Source organism: Zootoca vivipara, chromosome 2 (genome assembly GCF_963506605.1).
Source record: "Zootoca vivipara chromosome 2, rZooViv1.1, whole genome shotgun sequence".
Lineage (NCBI taxonomy): Eukaryota > Metazoa > Chordata > Lepidosauria > Squamata > Lacertidae > Zootoca > Zootoca vivipara.
Genome location: NC_083277.1, coordinates 35,264,564 through 35,283,775, shown reverse-complemented (window position 1 = coordinate 35,283,775; position 19,212 = coordinate 35,264,564). Strand labels below are relative to the sequence as shown.

General features: G+C 40.2%; 1 protein-coding gene across 3 annotated transcripts in view; it reads right to left on the bottom strand.

The window, feature by feature from the left end:
• GRM7 (glutamate metabotropic receptor 7) overlaps positions 1–19,212 on the bottom strand; it is a 402,109-nt gene that overhangs the window by 25,005 nt on the left and 357,892 nt on the right. For 2 of the 3 annotated variants that reach the window (XM_060271366.1, XM_060271367.1), the window contains one exon: positions 11,856–12,102. In XM_060271366.1, coding sequence (XP_060127349.1) covers positions 11,856–12,102 — 247 coding nt within the window. Of the gene's footprint in view, positions 1–4,526; positions 5,191–11,855; positions 12,103–19,212 lie in introns of those variants that run through there. The other variant, XM_035108097.2, reaches the window with a different exon arrangement.

Genomic DNA, 19,212 nt, shown 5'->3' with positions numbered 1-19,212 from the left:
TTGGGGAGAGTGTAAAAGATAGGGACCCGTGGATTTTTACAAAGGAGGAACTCGGCGGTTTGTATAGAAATATAATCTATAATCACACCACCCCCGGGCCGTCCTTGAAAAAACACCTGAGCATTGTGGCCTAAGCCAAGATAAGTGGTTTCATACAAATTTGAATGCACTAAACATAAAAGTACAAGGAGAACTACTGAAGAAGCCCGTCATATGGGCGAAACAGGCAAAAAAACGCCGGCAGCCTGTCTACTACCATTGACACCTCGTTCGACCTGCTGCCACTTGCTGACCGCTAGATAGCCTCAAAGACTATAAAGACTGGTTTGCCTTTAATTTGTACATGCTATCTGTTTAACGTTTGATTTTGGCTCTTGTGTCAGCACTTGTATATGGTTCTCTTATTGTTTTCTCTTTGGATTAATAATACTTGATTGAAACTGGATTGAATTTGGTGCCTTTGCGTGCTGCTTGTTTTATTTTGGACTTTTGAAGAAATTGGCAGCATTAGCCCATCATCTTTGTTTTTGTTGTACCTATGGGGCACTGTTATTGGCTCTAAAATTCATTAAAAACATGGAGTTAATTATTTTAATTCCAGGCAATTTTCTAAGTAATTAGAAACAATTCAAAGAAAAGCTGTACAGGTGAAGGCACATAGGAAGCCTAAGGCCCACATTTTTTTTCTCCCATCAGGCTCTCTAGCATGAGCACCTGTTTTGAGTTCCAAAGGGTAAAGAAAACGATATAATGAATGGAAATAAAGCAGAGACGCCCAGAGGGCTGAAATATCCACTGACAACTAAATTAATACAGCAGCTAATGTGAGCAGGATAACAGAGCTTGGCCTTTAGGAAACACCTTACAGATGGTAAGGCCTGATGCTGTAATCAATAATTATGTGGATTGCTAATGCAGGCAATGAACAGCTCTCTAACTGCCCAGATGGAGAGGCATTCTGCAGCAATGTATTAGGAAATGAAGCTACTGATCCTTAAAAACCTTGCTGGAACAAGCTCTGTTCATTGCAATGCCGCAGAACACTTGGAGGATTATGTCGCCTTGGTCCAGCCTTACAAAGACATATGCTGCACCAGTTTAACTTTGTGCACTACTATCAGTCTTGTTGAAATCAATGGACTTGTTTTTAGTGCACCTAAACTCAGGTCTCCAGGCAGGGTACCCTATCAGTATGCAGACACTTGGGCTTCACTGAATCAATGACTCACAACGCAAGCAATGCTGTTAAGGGTCCTCTCCAACAAACAGCTGAAGGAATTGTGGTTGACAATCCAAGCTTGTTCCAAACCTGGTAATGTCCGTTTCTCAATTCAAACAAAATGGAAAACAAGAGTTAACTGGTGGCTTCTTGGCTTATCACAACACATTGAGGAAGGAAAGGATGGTGTAAGGATGGAGCAGGTGGCCAAAAGATTCACACACACCTCAATTTATTAAGCCAGGGTATGATTATCTAAATGTGGCCATTGCCAAGAGAGTCAACCATCTAATTGTATGTGAGATGGGGTGAAGTCAGTGCCGGATTTACGTATAAGCTAACCAAGCTATAGCTTAGAGCCCCACTCTCTTGGGGCCCCCCAAAAAAATTAAAGGAAGAAAAACAGGATGTACATTTCCAAAATATAAGATAAAAAACAAATAAAACCTACATACAGCAACAGTGTTTTGTGTTGTGTAGGCTCCTATGGGTAATGTGCATATGGTTTTAGATACCTATTAGGTCCATAAGTTACCATACAGCATATATTCAACACAAAAATCAGTGACAATTTGTTGTTGACAAAGGACAGCTGGACATATAAAGGGCCCCATTACCTTCAGTAGCTTAGGGCAGGCATCCCCAAACTTTGGCCCTCCAGATGTTTTGGACTACAATTCCCATCTTCCCCGACCACTGGTCGTGTTAGCTAGGGATCATGGGAGTTGTAGGCCAAAACATCTGGAGGGCCGCAGTTTGGGGATGCCTGGCTTAGGGCCGCATCAAACCTAAACCCGGCCCTGGGTGAAGTGACAGTCAAGCAAGTGCTATTCTACACGTGAATACATTACTTTGCATGTGATTTCTAATACACAGTGGCACACTCATTCCAAAGAGGACAGGGCACAGGGAAGACTTAGGTGAGGACTGAATTTTAATACAAAGCCCAACCCTGTTTTACAGTGGGTTCCCCTGGGTGGAGGTAAGGGTAAGCTCTCAGTACTGCCAAGCATAACATGGGTAATTGTGATGGAGCCCTGGATTGAAGGTTGTATAAACGACAACAAGCAACCGTCTTCTAAAAATTAAGCAGTCCAGAAAAGCAGCCAGTTAGGCACAGTAAGGAGCTCTTCAAACACAATCAATGCATGCTTTCTCTGAAATAGGTCTTACTGTGTTCAATGGGACTTGGTGTGGTTTTGGGATTGAAGCCTCAGAAGCTAAAACTTCTGTTATCCTCACACTGTAGTAAGACATGGTTAAAGAACACCCACCACTGGTGTGAAGCTCAAAAGGGGGAAACAAAGCTTTGCTTCAGGCTAAAATGATTCTTGAAAAGCTGTGGTCTATTGCTCTCCCCTGCTGATACTTGTTAGATACTGCTTAGGTACCGGACCATGCTGCTGTTGCTTTGGAAACAACAATGCCCAGGTGCTTGGCTCTGGGTTTTGACTTATGATTGTATCTCAGTTTAGTGAGCATCCCTTTAACTCAGTTCCTGTAAAACTGGACTTATAATACTCTACATTACTTAAGCCACAAAACTCTGGTCTGATAAATACATGGCATGTTTAAAGTGAGATAATGTAAAGGGGTGAGGAGGGTGGGCAGAATCCTGTCATTTTTCTTAAAGTCAAGCATCTAATATCTAAAACTGATGATAGCTGGGTGGGTTCAGATAAATGTATTGTGCTGTATGCTAGCTGAAGAACTAGCTGACCTCTTGCTGGCAAATAACTCTGGACTACAGAAGAGCTACTAAGTGGTTAGGGTGTTGTTGTTTTTTAAAAAGCAAATATTGCTGCTGAAGAAATTTAAATGCCAAAGGACCACAGGTAAAGCCGAGCTGTGAATATCTGTCCTATTTTAAAAGTAGGGCAAATCGTGCATGAGGAGAGTGAAATAGCTGCTGGCTTGAAACTCGGGAAACTGAAGCTTTCCTGGTGCGACACTTCAGAGAGACCCATGCAGAACAGAAGGCTTTTTCATTCTAGTTTCAGCTCTGACAACGAAGGAGGTAAGTTCTCATCTCCAGCTTTTGTTCTAGCAATTTAAATAAACTATTTAAGGAAAAATATTTATTACATTTGTATATTGTCCACCCAGTTCTCTTGAGTAGTTTACATACAGAATAAAGTACAGAGTGCATTAAAAATTGGTCGTAAGGCAAAACACCATGCAACATTCCCCCCCCCCCAAAAAAAACCCAGCATTAAACAAAGCAGCATGTAACCAGCTCAGGGAAAAGATAGCAACTGAAGCTCTCCATGGACTGAAATTCAAATGCTGGGGGGAAGAGGTTTTCACCTGGTGCTTAAAAGATCATAGCATGGTTTTCATGTGAGTGGGCTTCCCACTGGTGTCTGCTTAGCCTATGTGAGAACAGGATGGTGGATTATACAGGCTTTGATCTGATCCAGCAGATTCTCATAAACGTTATGGAGAATTAATTCTTTTATAGAAATGAAATCAGTGTTCTACAGTCCAGTGCTTATACCCTATACTCTAGAAGGTTCAATGACTTCCTTGTACTAACTTATCAGGCATAGGATTGCAGTCTTAACCAGTCCTGCTTGTTGCTGTTAGGAACACCCCATTCTTTCTTGCTACATTGACTCTTAACTCGGCCATTTGGAGGTCTGTGACGAGTCCACTATAAGATTATTGTGTTATGACAGAAGAATTTAAAGACATGCTGAACAACATTTTTCATTTAACTATATTAAATTTACCGTTGCTCTCCCAACCTACTATTTTCCAGAAGTTGAAATGAAAACTTGTTAGATTGGGTTGATTACAAAAACGACCCATACATTTTTCCAAACAATGCTGCAATAACTTCCTACAGCTGAAGCCAATGAAAAGTAACTTCCACCAGTCTTTGTAAAGATAGCCCATACATTATAAGGAAATATTTTCTTAGCTGTGTATGCAAAACCTTTATGTGCAGTGCGATCCTATACATGCCCATTTGGAACGGAAGCCTCATTAAGTTCACTGGGGTTTACTCCTTCATATGATTGCAACATTAGTGAATATAGAGACAGCAAGCTTACATTGCTGTGATGTATTTATTTCCATACTCTGAGGAGGATACTGCTAATGTATAATTGTATTTTCCCCACTGAACACTGTATAATTCAGGAATCTAGCTACAGTACTGAAAACCACAGAAGACTGAGCAACTCAATCCCACCCCACAGAATAGTCTTCACATGGCTTCCTCTCTCTCATGTTCAATGAATGCATAAGAGGGAGCCTGAGTCAACCTGCAGGCCATGCCCCATTATTGGTGAGAAAGGTGTACAGCCGTATACACATATATCAATGTATAACATTTAAATAACTAGGAACCCTGATTAGTCCAGGGTGCTTGAACACAAGGAAGAACTGCACACATTTAGGGTCCTTTCTAACCAACATGATCTCTGGAAGGGACATGCTGTGTGGAGTGCCAGCAACAGAGGGGTGTGGCCCATGGTTGTGACCCTCCTTCCCTTCATCGAATACGTGTGGAGGGTGTCATGTGAAGACTCCTACGGCTTCTCATAATTCATAAGTCTCTGGAGAACCTGCTCACAGTGGCAATATTCAGCATCGAACTGTAACCCTGGGGAAGAGGCCCAAAGGCAACTTTTGGCTCCTGGGTCTGAGTTTCCACAATCCTGCTCTATGCTCTTGAGGTGGCTCACGTTGGCTGACTTTGCCTCCCCTTAAGATTTTCATTTGCATATTATTTCTTTGTTGATTAGTTTTGATTAATCTGACATCTTTAGTTCCATTATTACATTGAAACAAATGTACATTCTTGACATTTAACTTGCTTTTTAAAATACTTTTTAAAGAATTAAGCAGTAAAAGTTAGATCTTTGTCTTACCTTCTAAGAAAGCAGGCAAGAGCTATACTGTAGGTGGAATAGTGTACCAAGTAACAGATTTTTGTACACTCTTTCTTACAGGTGGTATGCAGTCTACAGGAAAAGTAAATATATTGGTATATATAATGCACACATTTGAATAGATAAGGTAATTTTTGGGGGTGACATCAAAAGGTTTCAGTCAAGCAGCGGAAAGGACTTCTGCTCACACATCCGGACTTCCCCATTGTCTCTTCCTCTTTGTAGCCCCCTGCATGACTTCAAAATCTGTTATAGATGGTTATTGGTTAGGGTCCTCCATAGCTTATTGGGGAACACAGAGTTACGGGCGGGGGGGGGGAGGAGAAAGGGAAAGTCCCTTTGCGTGAACAGATGCCCATTTGTGTGATGTTGGATATCAACCTTTAATTTATGAGCTCGGTTTAGTCTCACTATAAAGTTTGGGGATATGCCAACGCCAACACACAAATTACAGTCCTGTAAATTGACAATGAACAAATCAGTTCACAGAAGGCTTCAGGTACCTCTGAACATAAGAGAAGGTGCCTACACATCAAAGGAATACACTGGATGCATTCCAGAAAGGCCTGGAACTGTTTGCTCCAGCTAACATCCAGAATCTAGTTCCCTATGTTCAGCTATGACCAGTCTTCACTGTCTTCCATACTTCTCTCGTTTGGCTGGTCTTATGAAACCCCCACCATTTCCCACCATAAAAAGATGAATTAGGCAACAACATGCCAATGATGTTAGGAGCTGATACAAATGAACAAACGAAAGAAACAGCACAGCAGAGCAGTGGTTGCCTACTTCATTCTCTGAAGTAGAACATGGGATGTTTTCATTCCACGTGTACATCATTCACAATCCACTGATGGGATTCCACAGACAGAGTAGATTCTTAACTGCCATGGTTCACGTCACAAACATCCTAAATGAAGTCTTACAGAATTTTTGCTCCCTTGAGAGAGAGGGAGGCAACAAAGCTCTTCAGTTTTGCCTGTCTGTGTTGCACTTTCAGTTAAAATTATATTCCATGGTAACTCAGAGGAGACAAGTATATGTGAGAGGGGGTAGAAGTTCTAAATGTATCAAATCTACTCTTGAAGCACATTTAGGCACTGATTTTATTTTAAAGTCCAAGTTATGGTGGTCAAGAAGGGAACTCCTCCAGCTGAGAACTTGGCGGCTTGAAAAAAAGAGTTGCAAGACATGGCGATTCACACACTGGGTAGCCTCCCAGTTGGATTACTTAAAGCTATAATTGTTTTAATATGTGGAGTTGTACTTAAAGACAACATGAAAGCTTCATTTAGTGATGAGTCAATTGCCAGAATTGGGGTTGCCTGTGTTACGTCTATTCTGAAAGTATCACACGGTATGCTTGTAATAGAAGATGGAGAAGTGGGAAGCCGCTGCTTACCTGACCTCAGGTTGCCTCTCTGCAGTATATTGTGATTGAGTGACTAAGGGGTGAAGCAGAGATGAGGTCAGTGTGGTGGAGATGCTCTGAAGGTAGCACTGGCCTGGTTCTGCAAGTATGTTGGCACTGTACTGACCTTGCCAATGCTTCATAAGAACCAAAAAAAGAGAGATATTGCTGGATTGAGACAAAGGCCCATCTAGTCCAGCATCCAGTGGCCATTCAGTTGCTCTTTACACTCTCCATCTCCACTCAATACGCAGCAATGACTTTTCCTTAAGTGTTTAGGGCTCATTCTTTGGAGCCTTCTGAAGCATAACAAAATCAAAACATACGGATAGACACAAGTTTTCCGGGTATGTGGGTAGAAAAGTTAAATGAAATGAACAGAGTGTATGTGTAGGTAGAAATGCTTTACTGTCTCAAAAGAAGGACCCCAAGGAAGAATATGAGAACATAAAAATAGGCAGCTGGCCTTCCACCTAAAAAAAATAATGTTTGCCTTACACATCCACCCAAATTTCATTGATTGTGAGGGTTGACATGCTACTTCTGAGCTCTGTCACAAAACACTTAAACGCAAATAGGAGAAATCAGGGATGGAATTGTGATTTCTTAGAGAGGCTCACTTGATGTTTGAAGGTTTATGGCATTGAATATAATGTTATTATCTGGCACAATTATGTAAGAACTCTATGTAGTATGATTTTCTGACCCAAGGGGTGGGTGGGTGCTTTAAGATAATGCCTTGATGTGGCCACATACCTGGAGGAAAATTGTTTGGCTTCTCAAACATTCTGAAGATAGTAGTATTTGAGAAGTAGTTTCTCTGAAAAGAAGTATTCTACTTTATTATTTTAAAAAAGCAACCCTGTCTTCAAGGAAGAAGTGAGATCTTATTTCTCATTGCTGATTTCATAAATATATTAATCTTTTAAAGAAGCGAAGGACAATAGGAACAGACACTGAAAATTAAGATAAATATGGCGAGCTGTTTGCTTGTGTCCAAATTTGCCACTTTCTATCAAGAACAACACACCCTTCACTTATTCAAATGACAACACTATGAGTTATTTTGTCAAATAACCGTGAAATTCAACCAGTGAAACACGAGAGAAAACGAACAATTTAAGAGACATAACGGTGCCTCCAACATTTCTGCTCATTATAAACTGCTGGATTTATTTATTTCTAAACACAATCACATATGGAAAATACTTATAATGCAAACATGTAATAGCAAAGCAAAGCTGCTCAATGAGAAGAACATGCACATATCAGATGATAACAGTATTAGTGATTAGCGGGACTTTTAACGTTGTTAAAAGACAGGAAAAGCTTTGGATTCCACCCACTTCTGCCTCCTGCCATAGAAGGCTCTTTGGTATAGTGAAGGTTTCTGCAAGAGGAAGGTGATTTTCACTAATTCCCCCTTTGCCCCTTCTGAAAATCTGCTCTAGAGGACTGGCAAGAGTCTTTGGAACAGAGTGGGAAGTGTTCTGAGGGCAGGAGTGCGAGGGAAGGGGAAATATGTGAAAATCTCCTCCACTTCCATTTGTGAAAGCTTCTGTGGAAGCAAAGAGCCCTATACGAATGGATTCATATTTGAATGCATTTCAACCAGCTGCCCACTGCATTTGTTAGTGAAGGGCTCAGTTCATGCCATTCACCAAGACTCACTGAGCATCACATGCGGGTAATGATCCCCCACCATTGCACTTTGGCCAGTCCCATGATGCACTGAATGAGCCCAATAACTTTCACTTACACTGTTTTTGGCCTTCAGTAAATCACTGCCAGAAGATCATTTAGGAAACAGATTATTAGAAAGCCCTTATTACCTTTTAACTACTGCTGTTTGAGGTTGTAGGGAGGGAAAAATGCTTGAAGATGGAGCAATATATAATGAGGTGATCTTGCATATAATTTGTTGCAACCTCATATACCCCATTATCAGTGCTTTACCCAAGGCACGTTTGTCATTAAAACATGCTGCTGTTGCCTCTCTTACATTTATGAAATGCACCAATTGTGAGGTCTGCTTGCCCTATAAATATATTTTGTGTGTGCTAAACGTTAAACTCCTAGCAACAAAATAACATGGTCAATTGCTAACTTTTTATTATTGTTTTTGGTCACCAAACAATCTAGTGTTTTGAGGTACATGAATCTCCTGTGGGGATAGATATACTGTATATTCCTGCATATAAGGCTACTTTTTAACCCAGGAAAATCTTCTCAAAAGTTGGGGGTTGTCTTATACGCCGAGTCGTGTTTCTTATACGGCGAATATATCCCAAACTCTATATTTTAACTGGAAAGGTTGGGGGGGGTCCTCTTATATGCCCAGTCGTCTTATACGCCGGAATATACGTAGTCCATGAATATAAAACCTTATCTTTTCATTAAATAAAGGGACACATTGTAAAATCCCACCAAACACCTCACAGCAACAACCTTTGTTAAACCAAAGATAGCTCTTAAAGAACATTTCATGCCTAAATTAAGTATACAAGTCACCAGGCTCTGTTTCAGAGTAATATACATTGAAATGATTTGGGATTATGCCACAATAGTATTTAGTGTGCTCCAGCCCAAAGGTTGCAACCAGCTGGAGCTATTGACTTAATTTCAGACCTCAATCAGCACGTTTTAGTTTTTGATATACGAGCCCTTTCAAGGCTTTCTCCACATGGATGGTGAATGTGTGAAGGAAGGGGAGCCTCTGACATCACAAGCACTGCTTGTGAATTTGAGGACCTTGGTTGCGTGGACTACCTGTGCACAGATTCAGCTGGCACTTGGATTTATAAATGTGGTGGTCCTGAAGGCAAGGTCTTTCTCCTGCCTCCTCTAGAGGTTCGTTTTAACCACAGAACAGGTCCAAAAAAAGAGCAGCACTGAAATTACACGCGCCTTCCGAGTTCTAAAGATAATTGCATTTGGCGCTGCAAATATAGCAAAGTGGGATAAACGAGAGCTCATCCCCTTTTGCAACTTTTGTGTATTCTGTAATTAAGATATGAAAGGTAAAGAAAAAGAAGCAATAACATAGATGGACCTGCTTGTGACAGATTGGCGATTATTGTACACTTGCAAGAAAAAAAATTGCATAGGTGTGCGAAACAAGATACTTCCAACATGTTTTATAGACAGTTTAATTAATTTTAAGTGTCACTCTGAAACGATAGCTTATTGACTCACATACAGATTGGCTGTTGGCAATTTCATAGGGAATTACACCCTAGGATCCAAAGGGTAAGATGATGAATCAAGAATGATAATCATCTTTTACTTGTGGGATCATAAGAAACAATGTAGGCTTCCGGCATCATGAGATATCAGATCTCTCTGCACTAGTGCTGGTGAAGTAGCAGCTACAACACCTTCTCCATTCATGCTTTTAATTTGATTTAGAATTTGTTTCAACTGGGCAAGGGACAATAAGTAGCTCCTGATAAAATTCTGAGACTACTATGAGTTTTTATTTGATTTATAAAAAAAACACAAAAAACACCAAAATGTATATTTAGAGGCTCCATCGGTTGCCAAGGCCACATTTCACCAAGGCCACATTTTGGCTTGCCAGACAGAACAACCCCCCAATATCCATTCTTACTTTGCTGCACCATTCCAAGGTCAATTTCTGGGGATGGGGGGCAGAGAGAGTGGGAAGTTCCATTGTGACAGGGCCTCTGCAGACAGGACTCATTAGTTGAATCCCACCCAGTTGGTTGTATCCATTGCTAGTCCTACTCAGAGAAGACCCACTGAAATTAATGGGCCGGAATTAATCATAGCCCCTAATTTCAATGGCTGGCATTAGCACTGGATACAACCCAATGTCTCTGAAAGTCAAGATGTACACATAAGAATTTTATGTGTGGTTGCCAATCACATTTAAGCCAAGCCCATAAGGCTGCCTTATGATTTTGATGGTTTTTAAATTAGCTAGCAGGAGAATGTCTTTAATCTCCTTAACTGGTAAGGAAGTTGGGGCTCTCCATTGGACACAAAAGCCTTTCTGCAATGCACTGAAAGAAGTTGCCTGAAGTTGACTCTGTTATATGACAATTTGCTGTTAACAAATGTGAAGTTTGCATTTACAGACTCTTCTAAGGAAGACAACCATATCTACTAAAATGTTTTTAATATAATTTGCATCAAATTTGCATGTGTGTATAACATTCAAGTTAACTGGAGCCCTCTGGTTATTATTAGGGCTGTCAGTCAAAATGGTTAATCAATCATCTGCCTTTTAATCAATCTATTTAAATAAATTTGCATATTTCCAAATAGTTTGTTTCTGAGGATATTAAAGGAAGAGTGTCATTTCTCTTGATGCAAAAAAACCCAGACTGTGCCGCTCATTCCTAGAGTGTGCCACTCACTGAAAGAGCAGGATGTCACTGCTTCATTCAGAAATTTTGAATATACCATATTCCATATAACAACAGTTTCTAAATGAACAAATACAAATCCTGTCAGTATTGAAGTAAGGCTGATTTGAACTAAGCACTGTCTATTGCTTGTGTTTCTTTCCCACAGTTGTTGTACTATGGAACACCAAATAACATCTACTTTAGAGGACAAATCAATCAAATAAATTTAAAAGATTTATTTTTTAAATTTAAATCTAAAAATCTTAAATCTTATTTTTTAAATTTAAATCTTAAAAGATTTAAAATAAATCTTTTAAAATTTCTCTTTCCTCACATTTGGCACACAGATTGTGTTGCCTGTGAGTGCTTTAGTCTCAGGTTCTGAGAACCACATGAGATTTTTAATAATAATAATAATAATAATAATAATAATAATAATAATAATAATAATAATAGTTAATGTAATTTATGTCTGTATCCCTACTTTTTCAGTACTGGATGTAAGCATGGAGGAAATGCCTCCACAGAGATTAACAGATGTGTGAATTAGCCAAGTAAGTCAGACACAGAAAGGAGAGGGACCACCAGGCAGATGTCCTGCCTCTCCATTTAAGACCATCAGTCATGTAGGGCAGATGTGAATGAGGGCACAGTATTGGGGTCAATTATGAAAGAAAACTGCTATACTTGGAAGCCTATTCCTAAAAGAGAAGGTGAGGCAAGGAGGAATAAATGCTCGTGGCTTTCAAGAGTAGCGCAGAGGGTCGCTCTCAGTGGGAAGAGCCCAATGGAGAAAGAATGAATGTCACAAAAAGAGCTTCCCACAGAGATTAGATACCTTTAGATATCTGTGTATAATCTTCAAAACAGGAGATCAGAACTTATGAAGGCACTTCTCAACATGACCCCTGCATAGCACCGGCAGAGAAAGCAACAAGTTCGAGATTACTTACTGTTTGGGTCTACATTTTCACAAAGTTCTGTTTTTGCTTCCCCATTTGGTCTGTCGCTAGTTTTGTGTGACAGTCGCGACGACATGGTTGCTGCTGTCACTACTGCCTTAAAGCTGCGCTTCCGCTTCTGGACGTTTAGTTCAGGGTGGAAGATGATGATGTACACTTTCGGCATGTAAAGCATCCCCAGGGCCACTGAAGCACTTAAATTCATGGATATTGTAAGTGTGGTGGTTTGTATGTAGACCTAGGAGAAAGAACACACGATGACACTGTTGAATAATGACTGAGAAGCGGACAACAGCAGCTTAAGAAGGAAGCGCCTTTGACATAACTTGAAACAGGGTGGACTACAAGATAGTTTGTTTTCCATGTTCTGAATTTTGCAGTAGCGGTTCAACATACAAAAAGTGCTGCTGCTCCATCATTCTGTTCCGACAGTAACTGTAGGAAGCCAATAAGCAGGACATCAGTGCTCACTCTTAACATTTGAGTTTTCCAGCAGCTGTTTTCAGAGGCAGACTACCTTTGATATTGGAAGCAATATCTAGCCAGCAGAACTAGTAACTATTAGTGGCCTTTTCTCCCATGCATTTATCTAAATCTCTGTTAAAGCTATCCAAGATGGCATACATCACTCAATCTTGTGCTAGTCAATTCCATGGTTTAACTCACTGAGTGAAGAAATACTTCCATTGTCTGCCCTCAATCTTCTTAACTCTCAGGTAAGTCTACAAAATTGGTGTTTTTCATCATAAAATATTATCATGTACATAATTCCCTTCACTGAACAATTTTTGACAGAGCTTATTGTCTCCTGGAATGAAGATTAAGACATGGAATTGTATAAGGGGGTTGCATGCTGAGTCCTGGGTGCCGGAATATAACAGGCAAATTTCCCAGAACTAACTCAATATTAATGAGCTTCCTTGACAAGCTTTTTGGGGGGGGGGGACATCTTGTTTGGGAGACTGCTTTCCCAGTTCGCAACACTGGCTCAGTCTTTTCGGTTTTGCTTCCAGTCTTGTTCTTGTCAAAATACACCTCTATTTTTCCAGTGAGTTTTCAACTGCCTTTAAAAATTTAATCTATTAGTGTCCTGGACACTAACCATAGCTTAGCTGTGCAAAGTTCTTGAAACTGATTTTAACACTCAAGGGGAAAGTATGCTAGCTAGTCCACAGAGCATAACTCAAGGAATCTCCCTAGTTCCTTTGTAAAGTGTACACTCCAACTCAGCCAACACCACTGGTACCTTAAGACCCTCTCTACAACTCATCCCGGTTCCACTTACATGGGTTGTGTGAATGTGTGTTTCAAGCACACTTTTCTGTTTTTCTTCCCAGGGATGTACCTAGCTGCTCTTTCTCCCAACACAAAGATACCAACATTATCTTCTTATGCATTTTACTAGGACGGACATCCTACTATTCTTCCTCCGAGGATTTCAGGCAGCATAAATTTTCCCTACCCAAGTAGCATGTTAGGCTAAGTACAGGAGCAGCTGGTATGATGAAGCAGCAGAGGGGCAGAGCTGGCCTTTAAAAATCAGTTTTCATGTCACTTATTTGAATGGTGAAAGGGATAGAGCAGGCTGGTGGTGAGGTCAGGACTGTGTAGCGCACCAGAGGAGCCAATCTACTGCTTCCGTTGGTACATTTGTGAATTCTCAAACTTGCCACCATCCTGACCAACCCCTGCACTATCCCAGGGAGTGGCAGTGATATTGCTGCACCCCCACTTCAACTGTCCCTGCCTGATAGATAATGGCTGACTTTATAGCTTAGTAGGGATTTGAACCTTAGTCCTCCTAGTTAAGGCCTAGTTGCTTTATTTAAAAAAAAAATGTTGACTGAAAAAGAGGGAAATTACCATTCTTCTCAGGTACTCTCTAGTGTAAGTCAAGAATAAAATCCCCTTATTTTCATGCTATTCAGCCTCAAAGGTTCCTCTCACTTCTAAAAGAGACTGATCGCTCTAGGTCTAGTAAACCAGTCAGGCACTAAAGCATGATTTTAGCTTCTTGGACAATTGCTCCCATCAAATAGGATAAATCTACTTATATGCTGAGAGTTAAGTGCCTGAATGGGTGACCCACCTGTACATATGTACAGAGTGGAAAGGATGAAGAATTGCTAATTCATGTTACAGAGCCTTTAAGAAGCCTTGCAAGCCTCAATCAATTTATTTAGTAGCTTAATCAACTAATGCTTTAATTGTAGATTAAATGCTGCCCCATAATTATTCAGAGGGTGGGCTGAGATTAAAGGACAGTCTGCCATTCAGCTTGCAACATTATGGGAGCTCATTCTTCCCTGTGCCAAATGTCATGAAAAGGGTAACTTACAGATGACTTTCCCTGAAATTAGTAGCCAAAGCTAGCAGTATTTTAGCTTAAGTCCATTGCAGCTCTCAGTGGGTATCAGATCTGGAACTCCACACTGACAAAGGACCTAAAAGGCTCCTTTATAGAAATGTCTTCCTTGCCTCTTCACCACTACTATGCATCATTAAGTACATTAAAACAATTCTGCTGGATGTCCTGTTTCCCAGTGACCAATGAGCTGCACACGGAAAGCTCACAACTGAGAAAAGAGACCAATAGCCCTCTCCTAATGTTGCTCTGCAGTGGGTAGACATCATGACTTCTAGCAATTGCCAGACTTAACCTCCATGCCTAATCCTCAACTGAAGAAGTTCCATCACTACATTTTGTGACAGAAAAATCCATTCGTTAACAAGGCACTATGCAAAGAAGTCCTTCCTTTTGTCTTTTAAAACCTGCTTCTGTTGTGCACGAAATGTACACCTGGCTAGGGATTGATGAGCCAGTCCATTTCTTCCTCTGTTCTTGCAGCAAATAAGCATATAATTGTAGAGTTGGTCATCTAGTCCAACCCCCTGCAATGCAGGAATCTCAACTGAAGCATCCATGGACAGATGGTCATCCAATCTCTGTTTAAAAACCTCCACTAAAGGTGAGTCTATCACCTTCCAAGGAGGTTTTCACATGTGTATCCTCATAAATCCATTTTATCCTACTTTCCACATTAATATGCATTCCTTAAAAAAAAGTCCACATAAAAATTCCCACTAAATACATACGGTACTTAAATATGCATTTTACAACTTATATTCTCTCAAAATGCACATTTTAAAACATATTTTCTTGAAAAAATATGCTTTTCAGTTTGGGGTTGAGAGATGTTTCACAATATTCAAAAACGTGCCACATCCTGTAGATAGCTTTGTTCTGATCAACACATTTGTGAAGGAGCAGCAACAATTCAGAATTTTAATTTGGCTCCCCCCCAAAAAAAGTTACATCAACCTGAAATCAAGAACATATCAAACTTTGCTAAAGTACATTAGCAACAAGAACACCCTCAGGATATCATTTGAATGCAAAGGTACCTAGGTTTGATCATTTACTTTACATAAAATATTTCAGTTTGAATTTCCATGTGTGCCACAATCTAATGTTCTCCATGCAAATGACACAAAATTACCTTAAAATGCTGCAAATAGCCGTTAAAGTGCAGCGATATTAACTAGAAAACTTCGAACAGCACATATGGCACCAAATAGACAATTTTAATGGCTAAGGGGCTGTTGCATCCTCTAACCACTTATGGATCAGGTCCTTGTGGGGTTGTACTATGAAATGCCACGTAGTGGCACCATATTTTATTTAGCGACTACCACTCTTTCACCATAAAAGCTTATAAAGAGAAAGACAATTGGGCTGTAAAATGTTACTGCAGGGTCACACTTGACAATTGCCTCCCTCTAAGAACAAATTACTTTTTGTACTAACACTTTTAAAAGAAGCATCATTCAATAGATGATTTCATCTGAGATGTTCTGTGTCTCTCTGTTAGCGAGAAGTGGGTAGTTGAAATGACTTGTGTTTTTATTATGGGGCTTTACTACTGAGTCGAATCAATAGGAATGGTTATTTTCATCATCATTATTTCTTCTAATGAAACAAATCTTCGCAAGGCCATTTACAAATAAACTCAAATTTCAATCATAAAAATATTCACAAGACAATACAATGTCTGGGTCATCCTCATAAAGCAAATGCTAGTAAATGGCCCTGTGATGGAGGAAGAGGGAACAGCTCTTTTTGTCCTACAATACATACTCTTTACACAACTAGTGGTTTGTCGTGTACTTTTGAAGATTTCACCATCTACCTACGTCTCTTACTCAATCAGGCACTGAGGAGAGGCATTGCGTTCAACAGGACCGACTTTTGAAGAGACATGCATAGGACAGTGTTTCTCAACCTTTTTTGGGCCAAGGCACACTTGTTCCATGGAAAAAATCACGAGGCACACCACCATTAAAAAAGTTAAAAAATTTAACTCTGTGCCTATATTGACTATATATATATATATATATATATATATATATATATATATATATAGTCTGAAGCTCAATATCAAAAAAACCAAGATCATGGCCACTCTCGTGTAGGACCCTGGCAGAGATACATGCTCGGCTGGCATGGTCAATCGTTCGGGAGCTTCAGAAGCTTTCTCCAACCTGAACATCACAGTGACTGATGCCTTGGAGACATCAGCACACTTAGGGATCCGCAGAGTCTTTGCAGTTTGCCTAACAGAACTCAGTAGCTCAGCATTTGGCTAATCTACTTTATTTACATACAATACACTCTTTCTCATCAGACAGCAAAGACTGAAAGAACAAAGTACAATAGTTCTACTTCACAGAACACAGTAACACAAACACCCTGTCTCCGTCACTTCCCACACTGTGGAATGAAAACATACACTGTCATGTGATAGACAACAATCCCATGACTGCAGACACGGGGAATGAATATCCAACAAATCAATAGCTTCAAGTGACAAGAAAGGAGATTCTGACTAAACATCAGGAAGAACTTTCTGATGGTAAGAGCTGCTCAACAGTGGAAAGGAGTACGACAAGGTTGTATATTGTCTCCCTGCTTATTTAACTTATATGCAGAATTCATCATGCGAAAGGCTGGACTAGATGAATCCCAAGCCGGAATTAAGATTGCCGGAAGAAATATCAACAACCTCAGATATGCAGATGACACAACCTTGATGGCAGAAAGCGAGGAGGAATTAAAGAACCTTTTAATGAGGGTGAAAGAGGAGAGCGCAAAATATGGTCTGAAGCTCAACATCAAAAAAACCAAGATCATGGCCACTGGTCCCATCACCTCCTGGAAAATAGAAGGGGAAGAAATGGAGGCAGTGAGAGATTTCACCTTCTTGGGCTCCTTGATCACTGCAGATGGTGACAGCAGTCACGAAATTAAAGGACGCCTGCTTCTTGGGAGAAAAGCAATGACAAACCTAGACAGCATCTTAAAAAGCAGAGTCATCACCTTGCCGACAAAGGTCCGTATAGTTAAAGCTATGGTTTTCCCAGTAGTGATGTATGGAAGTGAGAGCTGGACCATAAAGAAGGCTAATCACCGAAGAATTGATGCTTTTGAATTATGGTGCTGGAGGAGACTCTTGAGAGTCCCATGGACTGCTAGAAGATCAAACCTATCCATTCTTAAGGAAATCAGCCCTGAGTGCTCCCTGGAAGGACAGATCGTGAAGCTGAGGCTCCACTACTTTGGCCACCTCATGAGAAGAGAAGAATCCTTGGAAAAGACCCTGATGTTGGGAAAGATTGAGGGCACTAGGAGAAGGGGACGTCAGAGGACAAGATGGTTGGACAGTGTTCTCGAAGCTACGAACATGAGTTTGACCAAACTGCGGGAGGCAGTGGAAGACAGGAGTGCCTGGCGTGCTATGGTCCATGGGGTCACGAAGAGTCGGACAGTATGTACTACAGCCTGTGAATACATAGGTCCAGTCTGAATACACACATCTCAGTCCTATTCACTTCACCCCCTCAATATATTAGTTAGACAGAGAGAAGCAGACAGAAAAGAGGGCAATAACTCTGCTTGCTTTTGTTGTTTCTGTCATTGTTTCTGCATTTGTGAATAGGAAGAAATAATGCTTAAATTAATTGGAACTACAAGTTTACTATCGGGGAATAACAAGGGACAGTGCATGTGGTATGAAGATTTTTTAAAAAACAAACAAGCCAGTCACCGCTTTCAGTGACATCTTGGTGCTTGTTTTACAAGTTGTACAACCACTTAGCACAAGGCAAATCCCAAGGGAAAGACCTATCACTGTCTACATGAAATAGCATAAGGTTGTTTTTTTTAAAAAAACCAAAGCATGCAGTTTCTATTGCACTTGGTTTTGCAGTACCAGATGGAGGCTACAGGCTCACCTCCATGCCTAGACAACCCTGTCATGTTCATTCCATATGTTTTAGAACTCTTTAGAACTTGTTTTTGTCTTGATACCTGAGGCAGCAGAAAAAGTGATTGGGGAAAAAAAATTCACTTGTGTGAAATGTACAGGGGGTGGCTGGGTGGGATCTTTCATCCAGATTTTTCTAATTCCAATCTGTCATAATTCTGAATTTATTTTTTGTCCTCCAGCTGTCCATTTTATAAAACTCTGCCCTTTGTTTTCTCACATGAATGGCAGAATATGCCATATACATAATGGGAGGTTAAACATTTGGGTGAAATCCAACTAAGTCATACTCTGAGTAGGCCATTCAATTAAATATTTACTTGAATATTTAATACTTAAATACTTGAATTTACTTAAGCACACTGATTTCCATAGGTTTACTCTAACAGTGGATATCATCCTATTTCTTTAAAGTAAACTGATTTAATTTCAACAGCACTTGTTTGGGAGGTTAGTTCCTGGAACAATTAATATTCCTCCACAACTTTGGTTTAAATACTACTAGATTTGGAAGATGAATTTCCAGTTGGCAATGATGAACCACAAATCCTTGCTTTTCTACAATCCAAATATTTCTTTAGTTGGGATTCTGTAGTTGGGATGAAATAGCAAAAAGCAAGCTTTTTTATGGATCTGCAAGTAAACACTCTTCACCAGTGATGAATCCTGTTCATGTTCCATTCACATAAATAGACTGGCAAGTGTCTTCCATCCAATGTCCATGTGGTAGTTTTGGTGAATGAAAAATCATTTTAAGATCTTCATGCTTTTAGCAGTTTTAAACTGTTAAAAATGTGGGACTGCTTCTAGCTGTTTGGAGTAGGTAGAAAGCATTTTATACAAAATTGTCTGTAAATGGAGGTATATTATAAAATGCCACCCCTTCCTGGGTAATTGTGGGTAGGTGGGGAGAGATGCCTGTCTCCATATATTTATGAGGGCATCTGGCAATTAGCTAGTGACCCCACCATGACCTGTTTGGGGGGCTGTCTGCCTATTTGGGACAAAACAGGGCATTTGCAGTA